At 43.6% G+C, this 17,389-nt stretch overlaps 1 protein-coding gene across 2 annotated transcripts in view; it reads right to left on the bottom strand.

Moving 5' to 3' along the window:
• The window catches only part of ARIH1 (ariadne RBR E3 ubiquitin protein ligase 1), a 49,359-nt gene that overhangs the window by 10,622 nt on the left and 21,348 nt on the right, over positions 1-17,389 (bottom strand). For both annotated transcript variants that reach the window (XM_068204335.1, XM_068204336.1), the window contains exons 2-9: positions 16,839-16,906; positions 11,014-11,158; positions 6,969-7,061; positions 6,571-6,626; positions 3,522-3,588; positions 2,719-2,825; positions 2,183-2,225; positions 1,061-1,132 (exon numbers count right to left, since the gene is read on the bottom strand). In XM_068204335.1, coding sequence (XP_068060436.1) covers positions 1,061-1,132; positions 2,183-2,225; positions 2,719-2,825; positions 3,522-3,588; positions 6,571-6,626; positions 6,969-7,061; positions 11,014-11,158; positions 16,839-16,906 — 651 coding nt within the window. The remainder of the gene's footprint in view (positions 1-1,060; positions 1,133-2,182; positions 2,226-2,718; positions 2,826-3,521; positions 3,589-6,570; positions 6,627-6,968; positions 7,062-11,013; positions 11,159-16,838; positions 16,907-17,389) is intronic.

The raw sequence follows: 17,389 nt of genomic DNA, 5'->3' as shown, positions 1-17,389 counted from the left end.
CTCCTGAGGACTTTACCAGGCAAAGCAGGGCTGTTGCTGTTCCAGGGTCCCAAATATGCGAGACCCAAGGCTAGCAGTGCTTACACTCTGCCTTTTCCAACCTATTTGCTGCTCTTCCTCAGGTTTAATAGGAGCAGTCCCTGAAGACCCAGCAAACTCCAGACAAACCTGGTTCAGTCCCTGAGCCACTGTGGAACACACCGAGACAAAGCCAAACTCCCTTTGGTGACTCCGTGAGCTCCAAGCAGGGCCCACTCCAGCCTGATCTGAGCTGCACAGCAGGGGTTTCTCTGCCACCATAACACAACATTCCAGCTCAATGAAAACCAGGCAGGCTGCTGCAAACAATCCATTAACCACTTACACAACAGAGCTAAGAAAACAAAGCAGCCATTTCCTCACTCCCTCCTCACCTTCCTCCTTCAGCTGGGAGCCCCAGGCCTCCTCCTCCTCACCCCCATGGGATCTGCTGCTTTTGTGTCCTTCCCACCATGACAATCTCGGTTTTAATTTGTCCCAAAATGATCAAATGCTAAAGTTTCAGGCAAAGTTGGGCTAAGTAGAAGGAAGACCTTTACATAATGAAATCCCAGACAGCTGTTCTGCCAGTCTCCACCTGGAATGCTGCCCAGCAGAAATGCAGGCTCCTCCGGAGGCCAGTCCCAGGGAATTGAAGGCAGATGTAAATGATCCCAGCCAAACTGAGCCACGGGTGGTGGTAACATGTTCCACACACAGAATGAGCCATGGATTTGCTTAGGGAAGCCACCAGTGCCAGACAGGAGCCCAAAGACTTAAATCTTGAGCTTCCTTTGGGTCTCCAATTAACTGTTTCTTCCAAGCACTCTCCTTCACTGAACTTGAAGAAACTCACCTGATTCCAGGCATTAACACCTGTTTGCTCTTCAAACAAGAGCACTTCAGTGTACTGTGGATTTTAAGGCTTGCTCTTTAACATGGAACAGAAAAACCAATCCTAGTGCAAGGAATTAGATTGATGTCCTTTTCACCTGACAAATCTGTACAAAATCTCTATATAAAATATGAGAAAACCTCTCACCTTTGTGTTGGCTGCAATCCAATTGGAGGTTTCGCTGTCATCATCACACTTCTTAATCCATTTCTTTAACCACTGTCAGAAAAATGATGGAAGAAGAGTGTTAAATTTAGCTGGAGGAACGGCAAATGTTCCCAAGACACCTGCTCACATTAAAGAAAGGTACACCCAACCACATGGGAACAGGGGAGAGTTGGTGCTGGAAAACTGTGCAAACAGCCACTAATTTAGTGGCAGACAGTTCCTGCAGCTCCATCTTGATCCAGCAAGCACAAGCACCCAGCACAAACATTCCTGCAACGAGTTTGCAGCTCTTAATCAACAAAAACTTCATGTTGGACTCTTAAATAATAAGGACATTTTGGCTTTGGGGTGACTAATTGTGGCCTTCCAGTACCTGAAAGGAGCCAACAAGAAAGATGGAGAGAGACTGTTTACAAGGGCCTGGAGGGACAGGACACAAGAAAGGGCTTCCCACTACAAGAGGGCAGGGATAGATGGGATACTGGGAAGGGATTGATCCCTGTGAGGGTGGGGAGGCCCTGGTACAGGCTGCCCAGAGAAGCTGTGCCTGCCCCATCCCTGGAAGCGTTCAAGGACGAGGCTTGGAGCAACCTGGGCTAGTGGAAACTATCCCAGCCCATGGCAGGCTGTGGGACTAGATAATCTTTAAAGTCCCTTCCAACCCAAACCAGCAAAACCAACTTGGTTCCTCCAGTACAACAGATAACGCCTAACAAAGCATCAAACACCTACAGGAACAACTCGTACAGGAATGCTCCTTGTCCACAAAGCACCTTCACTCCCCTGCAGGGGGTCACAGGTCTAACAACCTCCTCTTCCAGACAGTTCCCACCTGGATGAGGCACTGCTCCCCCACAAGGTCCAGCTGTGAGGCAGCAGTAAAGGCATCCAATAGGATTTCACTGCAGGTTCTCACCCTGTGATTTAAACAGGTATACAACAACTGGGCTCAATGATCCCTGGGGGTCCCTTCCAACTCAGGATCATCTATGATTCTATGGACAGCCACAAAAACTTGAGCTCAGTTGCTAAGTCTTGCACATAAATTTATTTTAAACTTTTTCAAAACACAGATTTGGACAAGAACCTTGACGTGCTCACCTTGCATTTAACAGGATCATGCCAGTTTTCACCGCAGTTAAAGCTGTAAGGGAAAGAAAGGGAAAATAAGGAAACAGGGCAAATGATTGTGCTTGTAATTAAACAGTGTAAGTTTTCTTCTGGGTTGTTCAAAGCCAGTCCTAAGGAAACTCAACACACCTCCCTTCAATCCTGAAATCCCTCAAGGGCCACTTCAAAACAGTCATAGAACAAGGGGGAATGGCTTCCCACTACCAGAGGACAGACTTAGATGGGATTATTAGGGAGAAATTCTTTACCGTGAGAGTTGTGAGACACCGAAACTGGTTTCTAGAGAAGTCACCCCATCCTTGGAAGTGTCCAAGGCCAGGCTGGACAGGGCTTGGAGCAGCCTGGGATAGTGGAAGGTGTTCTGCTCATGGCAGGGGATGGAGCTGGATCAGCTCTAAGGTCCCTCCCAAGCCAAAGCAGCCTGGGACTCCATGAACACACACTAACACACTTCCAGGGCAGCGAGTACAAAGCAGTATCAGCATCTTTTCCCTGCTGGCTCTTACCAGAACTGACGCCCACATTTGCAGCGCACGGGTTTAGCATCCGGGTATTGGACTTTAACGACGTGGTGGCAGTCGGGGGCAGGACACCACTTTAACAGTCGATTACACTGCGAAACAAAGCACAGATCCCACATCACAGAGGAAGGGCGTGCTCAAGGACAGCTCCTGCCCTGCATCCCTTTGCTGTGGCTGCAAACAGCTAAGAAATTAAAACCAAACCCACTGCACCCATCACTTCTGGCGAGGAATGAAAGCTTGATCCCGTAACAACTTCCGCCCCGGGCTCTACAGGACAGCTGAACCCACACAACTGGGAAACTGGGACAGTGCAAACATCTTGCAAAGCACCTTTCTCCAAGTTTATTTTGAGGCTATAAAACCATTAGTATTTTGTTAAAGCACTTCTGCAGTTTTACTTCAGCTGGCAAAATGTTTAAGGCATGTTCTTGTTTACAACGTTTCCTGGTTTTCTAAGTGAAGTATCTCAGGTAACATTCAAGAGTCATAAATATTATATAACTATTATGTAACTATTACAACTACGTCATTCTGCTTCTCAGAACTCAAATATTAAGCAATAGCTCTTGCATTCTCTTTAGGGTCTTTTGTCCTAAAGTTTTTTTAGTATTTTCCTACAATTATCCCTGTAATGCAAGGGACCATAAACCAACCCCTGCATTCACACTTGATTAGACACTATGCAAAAAAACTGCTCTGAGTCCTAAACAAGCCTCCAGCCTCTGGCTGGGCACATGTGTGAGACAAAACCTACAAGCCATTAAAAAATTCAAATAAAAACTCACCTCTACAAAACTATTGGTTATTAAATGCTGGTACTTTAATTTAACCTTGGAATCTGTGATCAGACGCCTGTGGGAAGGGAAGAAACAGAAAAATTGTAGCAGAAATCTTGTTCTTTCCATGTACTGCCAGTAAGTTAAAAGACAAATAGGTTTGATTCATCCTTCTACACTTGCTGGTACTTTTTGTACTTAACTGTTCTCTATTTATTTGTTAGATCATTTATTATTATGACTCATATCATATGACCATTTATTATATATATATATATAGAATTTATTATATTATATCATATTATTATCATTTATTTTTATGTAAGATTATCTATTCAATGTATAAATATATATAAAAATATATTAGTTTCAGAAACAGAAAGTTCACATAGTTCAAAAGAACTGAACCTCTTGGTGTGAGGATTTTTATTTAAAAACACTTCCCTTAAGAGCCCAAGAAAAAAAGCAAGTAATTTAATCCGTTCATTTACATAGAACAGGCACATTTTGTGGCAAATCCCTTTAAAAAGCTCCAGAACAACCCTTGTGTGGCTAATAACTTTGGGAAGCCTTATGCTAGCTGGGTTTCAGTGGAATTCTACAGCTTCAGCTTAAAAATTAATGGTGTTTTAATCTATTTGCCATAAAAACAAAGTTGATTTGAATTCAACATCACTAGGGGTGTACACAAGACGGGCTTCAAACTAATTCCAGTCTGCTTGGAACTGGGAGAGCAGAGGAAAACTGACCGATGGGAACCCTTGACAAGCATGGTGACCACTTTTCTCCTGGGCACACCATTCCAGCTGGCATTTGCAGACTGCCCAGCCTAAATGCATCCAAATTAACTTAATTATGGATTGCTGAGCACTTCTAAAAATGTCTTTTAGCTATGACTGAAGTGTCTTCCCAATATATCTAAATATGCCACACCCTTTGTGGCATTCCTGCTTTAAATCCTACTGTGGAATACAGCTTCATACAGGCCATACCATGGGTAAATATTGGAATTAATGGATTTTCTTTTCCAGCTGCAGCCAAAACTAAGGTACTCCTGCATGTTATCCTTACAACACTCCCTGAGGAGCCGTGTGTGCCCATGGGATGTGCACAAATCCCAGCCCTGGGCAGCTGGGGAGCTCCTCTCCCAAGCACATGCCGGTTATTACATAAATCACAGCACGTGGCAGCTCAATTCCCAGGGCTAAAATAAAACAAATCAGCTGACAAAGCATCTCCTGCAATTCTGGAGTCAAACTTACTAAAGAATGAGGAAAAAAATTGAATTTAGTATTAATTATAGATATCTTTTTTAACCTATACCTGGGTTTCAAGGCATACTAAATATCACCTTGAAAATGTACTGTATTATAACAATATATCAGGTACTGGAATTTAAATTAATAGTCATGCCATGAGTAACCAGAGCACATAATTCACTGTTTTTTTTTTGCTTATCAACATTCTTTGATTGCCTCAATCAACATCACCAGGTCAAGATCTTCAAGAATTTTGCTTTGAATGTTACTGCCTTTTGGTAAATCATCAATGAAACTAGACAAATTAAGAGGTGAAACCCATGCCCACACCCCATAAATCATATTAATTTTGTGCTCATATCACTTGGAAACTGAGAGCTGGAGAATTTGTAAACAGGAAGGGACTTAAAGAGTAATAATTAACAACACCGAAGTGGGTGCAGGTTCCAGTTGAGATCATTTACATTTTTTGCCATATATACTGACAAATCCTAAGATCGCCACAGTTGTCTATGTTGGCTTTTAAAGGAAAGACTTTTTTGGGTTTTTTTTCAAAAAATGCACCTTCCTCCCCACAGAAATCCAAGTTAGATCAGGGAAAGGTGGATTTTCGCCTCTAGAAACAGTTTCTAGTTTTACTCAGACAAATGGGACTTGTTTGCTTTAGCACCCAGCTGCCACTGCCCTCTCCAGCCAAGGGGAATCCCACAGGACTGCCCTCCTTTTCTTCCATCCTTTCCTTGCTGCTCCTGCCACTGCCACCTCCAATGCTTTCATCTACTCAATTTCACATGCACTGTTTGAACAGCTCATTCCAACTGTTGCAATCAAGAAAACACTCAAAAAAGTCCTGCTGAGAGTGTTTGACTCCACAAATTGAAGTTCAACCTCTGGTAAACAAAAATCTCAATCAAGTAACTCAAGACATGCCAACTTCAGCTCAGTTTCCACCCACTGGGCTCTACAAACCACCCCTCAATAGGGCAGGAAAGCATTTCAGCTACTTCCACTTCTATCCAGCCTACACTCCATGAGTAACCAAGAGCCAAAATTGGGAAAATCACTACTCTGAAAGCAACTGATAATAAAAACCACCATATTAATATCAATGAGTGAGTCAGGCTTCAGGAAGGAAAGAATAAGGTAACAGAATATGCCTCTACAGAGATGTTTTAGCAAGAAGAAATAAAATGAACTTGAACGAAGTTCAAAATTATGAAGGATATTGCTCATGCAACAACCTCCCCCAGTACAAAAGAGAAGGAAGCTCATGAATTTACTGCTTCACCATGAACTAACAGTCATTCTACAGCTGGACAACTCAGTAATTCCAAGGACACAGGATGGCTTAATTAAATCTTGTGTTTGAGGGCCAACTGCCTCCTATCAGAGGGCAAACAACATATCCTGCATCAGCCCTTAGGACTCCTGTCCTCTGACTCACCTATTAACTACAGCTATAGGGCTTGGAGAACCAGTGGGTTGACCTGAGTACAAGTCCTAAATTCCTACGTAAATCAAAGGAAACAAAATGCACAAAGCAGTAAAACAGGGTTTGGAAACCCTGGTGTCACACTGACCAAACTGGTCAGGGAGTCCTTCCTCCCAGTGCCGTCACGTGGCGTTTTCACACCTAAACAGGAAGTTAAGAGACATTCTGGTATCAAAACTGACAGTTCAAACAGGCTCCTCTGCTGCCTGCAAGCTTCTGTGCAGTTTGTTAGAAACATTTGAACAGACCTGAACAGAACATGAGTAACACAATGGAAAGAGAGAGCAAAGCCAAGAGCACTACTTACATAACTGTATTGTCGTCCACTAAGATATCACAGCCGTGGGCAGGGCATGAAATGGTCTGAAAAACACAAAAAGGTCATGAGGGACAGTGGTCATCCTGGTTTTGCTTCACAAGGAATTCCAAGGCGACAGACTTCACTATAATCCATAGCCAAAGGAGTGCCTTGCCTCTCCCAGGTGTGCCACTGGTTCCTCCTTCCCCAGCCCAAATACCTGCACCAACTCCAATGAATTCTCTCCAGATTCGCCTTAGCAGAGCCTGCAGCCCTCAAACCTTTGGGGTTTGGGTTCTCTGTTGTTCTTTTGGGTTTTTTTTTTAACTTTAGCAGAGAGACTCTTCCCCATCTCTCCAACACACAGAATTTCCAGAAATAAGCCATAAGGTTAGTTGAGATTTTACCTGTCCCATGCCTTCCTCCATTATTTTGGTAGTTAAATATTCACTCCAGCACTGCATACAGAATTTGTGTCCACATTCTAGGCCAGTGAAGTACTGCAATGACAAAGAACACAAGACATGGCCTCATTTTATCACATGGATTGACTCTGTAATTTCACCCTTCTTGGTGCTGAGCTGTTCATCCATCCCCATCCCTCATTCCCCACACCAAACCTGAGACACTGCTATTCATTTTGCATCATCATCCCTACAGAACATTGCCAAGGCTGCCTTAGTCACTCTTTCAAAGCCAGACTTTAATCCCCAACCCCAGCAGCAAGGAAAGGTGTGGCCCCTGTTTCCATCCTGCCCATTTACATTTACCCTTGTTTTAGGAGTGTATATGGAACACAGCATGGCCCTCTCCCATTTTGCTTTGGAAATCAGTCAAATAAACGCAACACCAAACAGGTCACAGTGATACGGATACAAAGTCTTCATTCCTCCAATCTTTTCCCCTTGTCACATGTGGGTGCTGCCCAAAAGTCCCAGACGTCCCCAGGGAAGTTGTCCCTGAAACTCAGATGCTTATCAGATGAGGACACTCAAGATCCTAATTGGCAGGTGTAAATTGCTAAATAAAATTCAATAATGATCTGCTGTCACAGACAGCAAGAGGGACAACTCCATCCTTGTCTGCATCATCTGCACAGAGCTGTCAAGATATCATCTGGGACAGAGTGGTTACACAAGGGGTGGAGGAGCAAACACTGCTGAGGAAAGAGTGGAATTAAAGTACTTTTCTCTGGTCAGCTGAAAGTTATTTTATACTCAGAGTCAGCACCAAGGAAAACTGTATTTAAAACACTTCATTTGTACCACTATTGAGGTAATATCTGCTGCCTCAGCTTTTCAAACCAACTTCTCATCTAGTGAGACACAACCAGAACTCTACCCTCAGTCACCATCAAACTATGAAAACTGCACAGAGGAAAGAACCTGGAATCCTCTGCGGAACAGCCCAAAACAATAGCAGGATAATAGTGGTAATTGAGGAAAGGAGGCAAATGTTCTTCCCAAGCCACCTTCTCAGCCACCACAGATACATTGTGTCCATCCCACAGAGGTGCAGCTGCTGTGTTGTGCCACCTCTGGATGCTCTAGCCTTGCCCAGGGAAGGTGTCTGTCAGCACCCCTTTCCCAGGGCTGGCAGGCTGTGATTACACTGCTCTGACACTCCTGCCACCAGCACAGGCTGCAGCCTGTGAGCACCAACACGGCTGAATCTGACCTGAGCATCTGACTTGGTTCAGGTAAAAACAGAAACATCCACCCCAAAAAAAGCAACAAAGAAAGCAGAGAGGAGGCTGACACCTATGCGGAGCCCGGTACACCATCTGCAAGATTGCAAAAAGACACCTTCCAATTTCTGAACCCTTACTGAGCCAGCTAACAAGGTATCTGATGCTCCACAGATGCTGCTGTGGCCAAGTGACATCTCCCGGAGATGCAGAGTTACAGTAAAAACACTTCAACATCTGTAACTTTTGGGATGCCACAGCATGAAGCCATCCTGAGGACTGCACTGGCTTTTCTGTGAATTCTGGCTTCTCCACGTGTGATGGGAAGCAAGCACAGATAAGGGAATCATCTCTTACTGAACCCAACACTCCTGCAGCAGGCACACACGAGGAACCAGCCCAGAACACATCTTGATGTAAGACCTGTTTTGGTTATTTCAGGCAGGGAAATGCTTTGCTAAATGCCCACAGAAAGGCAGCCACCACCAGGCTTCCTCCCAGGCTGCAAGGAATGCAGAGAATCTCTCAGCTCTTTTCTTTACTTTGAGGGAGTTCCCAATTATTTTTGGCTCAGCTGACAGCAGATGTCAAGGGAGCAAGTAAAAAGGCCAACATAAAACCACCAAGGACGAGGGGAGCAGTAACTCCTTAGGCAGCTCAGTAGCCCAGGGGACAGCTCTGCCGTCACCACATCTGTGCTCAACATCTACAGTCTGGACAAAGCAGGATGTTCCCAAAAACAGCCCACTCTCCTGAGGGTGAGGGGCCAGAGAGGAGGAAGGCAAAGCCACGACCCTCCCAACTCCTGTCTTACCAATAAAGGTGTCACCCAAAATAACTGCTGGGACCTGACAGTGCTTGACAGGGACACAGAGGAGGTGAAACATCTCCCTAAGGTGCTCAAACTTGCAGGGTGAGAGCTTCAAATGCTTTGTTTGGCAGGTGCTTCCCAAAACCTCAAACCTCTTTGGAGGTGACTGAAGAGCTACAGAGACTTTGCAGATGGGAAGAGAGGAAATTTCAAGACTAACATTCTCCTGCAACAACTGTACACTGTAAAACTTCTTAACACCTCTCAGCTTTCCACAGGCTGGAAGGGGCTCTCAGTGCAAAAACCCCCCAGCTTTCATGTGGAAAAATAATTAGCTGATTATTTCAAGAGGATTTTCAAAGCTGAGATTTTAGGTTGGGCATTGAACATAAAAATAATCCTAGAATTTATAATTCACATTGATTAAAACAGCTTCAAAACAATTTCAATTACCTTAGATTGGGATACTACAGCCTTTTACAGAAGAAATCATAAATAAAAATAAATTTCCTACAGGCTCCAGCTTTTCTGTAGGGCAAAGAAAGAGAATCCCCCCTGATGCCTTTTAACACCAGCAACTGAGAGAGCCCTGCTCACCTGCAACATCTCTCTGCTCCAGCTAAAAATCTGCTCTTCTAACAAGTGGGCCACTGCTATTTGAGCTACAAAATCAAGAAGTGTCAGCATGTTTTGTGCTGTTCTTTCCAGTGTCAGAACTCTAAACAATGCTGGGGTGTGATTTTAGAGGTTGTCCTGTGCAGGGCCAGGAGTGGACTCAATGATCCTTGTGGGCCTGTTCCATGATTCTATGATTCTGCTTCCCAGGTAGCACAGTGCCCCCAGCCAGAGGACAGGCCTGTCACTTGTGAGTTGTACCCCCCGCCCAGCACGACAATTACGTTAAAATGGAGAGAACAATATATTAGAATTTTTTTTTTCAAAGCACCTCATCATACTGAGCAGGAATTTGCCTTTCCAGCTACTCTTCACAAGAAGGAAGTTGGGGCACACAAGAGGGGACACATGAAGCCCTGTGGTTCCTGGCTTAAGAGCAACAGGGACCTTAATGCTGAGAATGGGAGGCCTGAAGGTGGGCTTGGCTCAGCTCTGTCCACTCCAGGGAAGAAGATCCAGAGCATGCGAGAGGCCACAACCAGGGAACTTCACCCCAGGCTACACCTGAACCCCAAAGCTCATCATGGCTCCTTGCCGAAAACACACCCAGAGCAAGAGCAAAGCCTTGTGTCAGGGCAGCTTTGCCTGGAAAGGCCCAGCACGTGTTTTAGGGTGTTCTGGAGGGGCAGCTCCACCACAAAGAGCAGGTTCCAATAAAAGAAGAATTCCTTACTATCAGCACTTTGCCTTCTGATGAACTCTCCTATTTGAGCTTTTCCACTCACCTCTCTTTTCTCCCAGGTCTCCCAACAGTATGTCCTGCTCCTGGGAGCCCCCAGCAGAGCCTGGACCTCTTAGCAGTGTATGGGAATGCTTCAGTTTGGTCAACAGCGACAAAAAAATAGCACTATCACCCAGAGCATTGATGCAGAGCCCCAGCGAGCACTGGGTAACACACTCTCATGTCTGACCAAGAGGGTATTGTCCAATATAACAAAGATCCAAAGATATCCACATTTTACTCCTACTACCTTTTTCTAGAATTCCTAGTTTGACTATTTTGCTTTTAAAAGGTATTTCCTAACGCATCTTTCTATTTAAGTAAATCCCTTTGCCCCTCATGCTTTTCACAGATCTTGAATTTCACATATCCTTTATCTGTACATCTCACTTGGTATCGGACCTTTGCAAACATCACCTGCTTGCTTTTTCCTGAACTTTACCCCACCACTGCCCAGGCCCCACCACACTCAGAGGTGCCGTGCAGGAAATGTGACGTTTCAGGTTGGAAATTTGGGGAGTTGCTGCTCAGGTAGCACTGAGGCCACTGGGTACTCACCGAGTTTGGGTAGTTCAGGTAGCAGATCTGACAGGACATGTCCTGGGCTGATGACCTGGTGTTCATCTGGCGCGTTCGCGACTTTTTACTTGGATTAATTACGTGACACTCTGCAAAGAGCTTCTCCAAGTTGCCATCAAAGTACCTGCACAACACAGGACAGAATGAATATTTAACCACCTTCTAAACCATTTTTCCATTCTATGTAGCAGTTAAGTGTACAAAGATGCTTTTTGTATTTCAAAACTCATACACCCACTACTTCCAACAAACTCTTCTCTAACACAACAGAGAGGTGGATATTAGACAGCTACATAATTTCAGAGACTCTCACTTGAATTACACACTCCTGAAATTCAGGCACCTTCAATCCTTCAGCTGCATTTCAAGTAATTTGTGAGCCTCCCAATTGCTTGGCATTAGAATTCCAGGACAGGAAACTAGAGCAAGAACACCTGAGTTCACAGTTCAGGCGTTGGAACACCTTCCTAAAGTAGGGGTTTGATGCCTTCAAGCTCAATTATTTTCAACTAAAGCCTTCCATTTTTCCTAATATTCTGATCATTAGCTGTTTGAGCATCTTTTCAATCAACCTGAGGTAATTTAACAACCTCCTAAAAAATACAGTTCCAGGTTTACAATGCTTCCAAAGATCAGGTACCTATTGGAAAGGAAGATGCAAAACTGCATGGGGGGTGAAAAAAGATCACTTCCTTTCTGTTTCCTATTCCCTTAAGGAAAACAATATTGGTTTGCTTTAAAGGCTTATAAAAAGCTCTTCCTTGGAGAGGAGGACCAAACTGGAGAGAATCATTATCAGAAAGCTCAGCCTCTTCCCAGAATCCTTCACACACTTTTCTCCAGCCTGCAGCAGCTGCAGAGAATTAATTACACCAGACAATTAACCAGCCCCATCACACACACACACCCCCCAGCCAAACCCAGTAAGTCATTCCCCCGCTCCATTACAACTCTACCGACCAACAAGGCTTGATTTGTAATTGAAAAACTATCAATTTTCCTGCTGTTTCATATGCTTCTCAATGCAGTTCCTGTATTTTATATCTTGAATTTCAAGACACTGAATCTGGAAGGAAGTGGTGAATTCTGCCATCACCGCATCCACAAGGCTGTGCCACTGTTCTTCAATGTTAGCTCGGGACTTTACACAACCAAGTTATTTTGTTTACTTAGAGAATTTTATTTAGAAATTTGTATGTTAAATTTAAATCAAAAAATATATAATTATATATTTAGAAAATTTTAGCACGTGAATTCAGTGCAGTCCCATTTAGGCTGTATTTGTTTATTAAGAATCATGGATAAATATTAAGTCCAGTAAAGTCCTCCAGCCCTACAACTGCTCTTAGAGGCAGCAGGAGCAGCACAGGACACGCTCTGAGGAGAGCAGACACACAGCTGGGTGTGAAGTTTGCAAGGAAAATAGTTCTGTCTACAAATGCTATGATGCAACTTGAACCCTGATACTCATGACCAGCTAAAAGCTTATGGAAATACCAGAAGTTTTTGTAGTGCTGGGCTGATTTTAAGGGTGAATATCCGCATCAGGAACTTGACTTTTTTCACCTAGAGTTACCTATCCCCTTTAAATATCTATGGATAGTATTCCTGCTTCTCCATGCTCTTTTCATTTTATGCATTTTCTTTCTGAATAAGTAATTTCCACATTTATTTTTAGGTATGTCTCTCAGACTCATACTCATGCTGCCACTGGGCCGTAAGAACTCCAGAAAATGCAGAGGAAAATGTGGATCTCCCTGAAAACACAGAGTTCCAATGGATACTCCAAAGTCCAACAGCTCTCTAACTGCTCCATCACTCCTCAGGCAAACATGCCAAGGGCTCAGCCAGAAGACTCTTGCAGTTCCTTCAAAGATTAGGAACAGCACCTAATTCCAATTACCATCCCATTTTCCCACTTGTTCCTGCATCACCACAGACCATCCATGTAGGCAGATCTCCCTCTGCCCTTCCCAAAGGATTCCCAGGCAGCAGCTCTAACACCCTTCCCTCCCACAGCAGGTGAGCTCCATGTGACATTCACCGGCTTCCCTGCCCAGCAAACCTTCTCCACCAATTTCCATTTCCATTCATCCTCCCTGAATCCAAGGAAGCCAAAACATATGCAATCCCAGTCCAGATCTGACCCTGATCTCATACAGTTGCACTTTAAATTTCTCCTCCTAATCTCACCTAATGCAATGGAAAATATGGCTACATTTCTCCAGATCTCCTCCATGTCAGCATTCCTCCTCACTTCCTTTAGAACTCCAAGAATTCTGATTTTTCCTCAAATATTCTCTATTAAAGGGTTGGTTCTTGGTACCTGCATCCTTATTTTCATCCTAGGGAGGAGCACAGCACCTTCAGCAGCCCTTTAAGTCCTCTGCCTTCCTTTCCTTTCACAATGCAGATATTGAGTAATTCCAGCACTTCTGGTGCATGAGAATTTCCTCTATTAATTCTTCAAAATTCATTTGCTTCATCACAATGTTGGGGGTTTTCCTACTATTTTAAAATAAATGGACAAACCAGTGTTTGGCCATTATTTTCAAGTGTTTCTACTTACCAAGACCAAACCTATGACAACACCTTGTCTTTTTGGCAGAGGGCTCAAGCTGTCAGCCCCTTTATCTCCTCAAAATTTCCTCCTGCTGTTTGTAACTGCCTAATCGCCATTTTCCAGACATAATCAAATCCTACCCATGGGAGTATCAAAGATAAAAAGCCTTTTCACTGAAAAAAAATTGCTTCTAGTACACACTTTGGGATATTTACTTCCATGGAAGAGCATTTGTGAGTGTCAGTGCATCAAAATACTCACAATAAAAGATATCTCCACATCAAAACTCCTGCCATGCACCATTCTTCACCTGTTCGGCCTCTGCTGAGGAGTGTAAAGTATTTATTTGTTCCAAGGAAAGCAGGCAGCCGGGTTCTGGAGAAGAGGCAATCTGGGCATTCCTGACATCCCTCCTCCGCTCAGAGGGAACAGGGACATGTGGCCACCAAGATAAGCAGCTGCAAGGGACTGCTGTATCTCTGGCTGTGCCTCCAGGGATTAAATCGGGCCTTGGGGACATGCTGAGACACTTTTCTCTTAACAAAATGGCCAGGGGAAAGCACATAAAGCAGGAGAGCTGCATTTTAACCTTTTCATCACACAGAGGTTCCTCCCCAAACTTCCCTTAGGAGAGGACACCATCAGCCATAGCAAAATTGGAAGGTAATTTTAAAATTGGAAGGTAATAAGGTTCAAGCTAAAGCAGTTTCTTCACTTGGTTCTGAGGTGATGTGGTCACTCTGCACCTGGTGCTCTCCTATCCCTATGAATCAAGCTTGCAAGACCCAGGAAAATAATATTTGACATCTTTATTCTCCTAAATGCAGCACATCAGAGGCTGAACTAATATTTCCTCCACTCATCACTTCCATCCTACAAACAAATCCACCCCAAACCCCCAATTTTGTTTTTGACAAACAATCAAGAGTTTCACCAGTGGGACAGGGCAGTTTTTTAACTGTGGCTGTTATTACTTTATTGTAAGTGGAATAAATATCTGTAGCACATCTGCCCTCTGAACACCACTGTGTAATTACTCCACGACAAAGCTGGCACAGACAGTAACAACCTGCTCATTAAAAACAGGCATAACAAGGCTTTAAAAAGTGGGAAAACAGAGACTTTTTCATGTCACAAGCTCAGACCTCCCCACTTATCAAAAAAAGAGGAGCCACTTGGTTGAAGTGCTTTCCTCCAGGCCAGGTCTGATAAGGCTGCTGGGAGGTCATGCTGAATCACCATGAGCTAAGAGAAAACAGGCTCTGATTAGGAACTGCAAATACACACATCAAACAAAAGGAACGTTCAAGCAAAATGTATATTTTGGGCTTTTTCTTTCCCTTAATCCTCACTTATCACCACAGCAATGACCAAACCCTCCTGAACAACAAGAGCCTGCTCTCAGCCTCCTACCCAGCTTCCTACTCCTGCTTTAACACAGCTCAGCACTCCACAAGATTTCAGGGAAGTTATTTGGTGCAGAAGGGTCAGAAGGCAGCACCAGACACTGGAGAGATCTTGTTTTGGTGTTTTTCTAACACAACAGGACATCAATAAGCACCAAAACTGGGACCAGTGTGCAACAGGTCTGCCTAAGCAAGTCATGTATTCTATTACTCACAGGTAATCCTGCTGAGTTAAGTATTTTAATGGATATGTTTACCTGTGGATTTGTAAATATAACATGTACTTAAACTGTAAAAGCCTTAACAATAACACCTCACATTGACCTGGCTGGCACCTCCCTTGAGAGGAAAAAAAAATAAAAAACAACACAGCCCATTTTTTTATTTTTAAATTGATGGCAGCCCTAAACAAGCTTTCAATGACAAGGGACAAAACCTACTGTACAAAGAGATGGCTTTTCAGTGCACTTGTGTAGAGGTATCTCACAGGCAAGGAGAGTGAACTTTACCCCAACCAAGAGAACCAGCCCAAGAAACTCAAATACCAAGCGAGCAGACATGTTGCAGAGGTGGTATTAAATCAGAATTCTTAACAGCTGTAGTCAGAGTTAAATAGTGGATATATTTTTAACACAAAGCTTTCAGACTTCCGAAATTTACTAAAAGAGATCAATCTCAGGAAAATAAGGACTAGAAAGCTGTAAAAAAATACAATCACATCAGAAAAAAAAAAACCTAGGTTAAACAAAACATAAGAGATACCTGAGCACCATCACTAACCAAAAATATTACACTAAGGGCACTAAAGATGTCCTAAATCCATCAGCCAAGGATAGCAGAAATATTTATACTCCCAAATAATTACCAACAGTGTGAACACCTTTGCTCCTCTTTCCCTGGGTGACAGAGTACCAAACCACAGGGGCCCAGCCCCAGGGTCAGTGAAGAGACATTTATCAATTCATAGGAACACCAACAACTACTCCTGGTTTACCAAGCACATCTCACCTTCTCATAACCTGATTATCAGGCAAAGGAAATGGTAATTAAGGGAAAAATCAAACTAATGATCCTACCAGGCCCTCCACACCCACCCATTGGTCACTTCACACTAAGTAAGACCAGCAGACACCACAACCAGCAAGTCCCTGTACAGCTTTTACTGTTCCTTTTGGTCCAGATTAATTCTCCTCCCAATTTCTAAAGTAATTTAAATTCTCCAGTTCCCTCAATTCTCTTTAACACCAACACTGGCATTGGAATGAACCAAATGCAGCTGGATTTGATCTCCACTGTATAAGAACAAACTGAGAAGTACCTTTACCAAGCAACATTCCAAAATAACAATAAAACACTCTGCTCTGAGGGGGAGGCAAAAATCAAGCCATTATTTACACACGCTGAAGAAAACCTGGAGCTGTGGAGATGAAGACAAGGCAGGACCATTATCAGTCAGGAACAATTTAGCCTTGGCCAGAGCAGCAAATAAACATGTCAGGAATACACATGCCAGCTTGACAGGCATGAGCAGCTAAACCCAAATCCAGAACAGTTGCTAGATAACAAGAACCTGTTCCTGCTTGCTTTTTTCCAAAGCCTGTCCAAAGCCTGTACATGTTCAAACTGGAAATCCCTCTTTCCAACAGGCAACTTCCACCACTTTTAAGTCTAACCAGGCATCAATAATATTAAAACACTGAGTCACGAGTCACCCTTAGCTGGGAAAGGGGAAACATTTAGAGCTTGCACAAAAGATTCTCCAGCCACACACTGTGCATTCATCCATTCTCACTTGATCCAGGAACAAACATTTTTTCAGCTCTACAGCTGCTTACCTCTCCATCAGCTTCTCCTTATCCCAGTTGAAATGGCTAAGCAATATTCGAGTGATAGTCGCTGGATTCTGGAGAAAGAAGAGAAAAGCAATCAGTAATTGAGTAACCAAGCCAGAGTGAGAACACCAAGCAGAGCTTTGAATAGGCACAGGGAAAATCAGGGTGTCTGATAACATCATCTGTTCAGACAATACATGTTTACTGGCATGGACTGGGAAACAGCTGGACTTGACAGACAGACAAATTTAAAAGGAAAAAAAAAAAACAACTCCATAAATCCAAGCACCTGTATAAAATGAGAATTTTGGTGAAGATTTAAGGACCCGACTAATTACACCTACCACAGTGCCAACATCCACCACACTACTTGCAGAGCAAGAATAATCCAGCCCTGACCATCAAAACACTTGGGCTGAAAACTGTCCCAGAACACAACTAGCTGCCAGCGTAAGATGACGAAGCCCTTGGAAGACCTCAGAAGTTCCTGAAGTACCATGAAATCCAGAAAGAAATTCAAGGGCAGCTAAGAAAGAAAGAAATACAGTCTAGAA

This window comes from Anomalospiza imberbis, chromosome 13, assembly GCF_031753505.1.
Source record: "Anomalospiza imberbis isolate Cuckoo-Finch-1a 21T00152 chromosome 13, ASM3175350v1, whole genome shotgun sequence".
Taxonomy (NCBI): domain Eukaryota; kingdom Metazoa; phylum Chordata; class Aves; order Passeriformes; family Viduidae; genus Anomalospiza; species Anomalospiza imberbis.
Note: the sequence above shows the minus strand (reverse complement) of the source record. Positions and strands in the feature narration are given on the sequence as shown.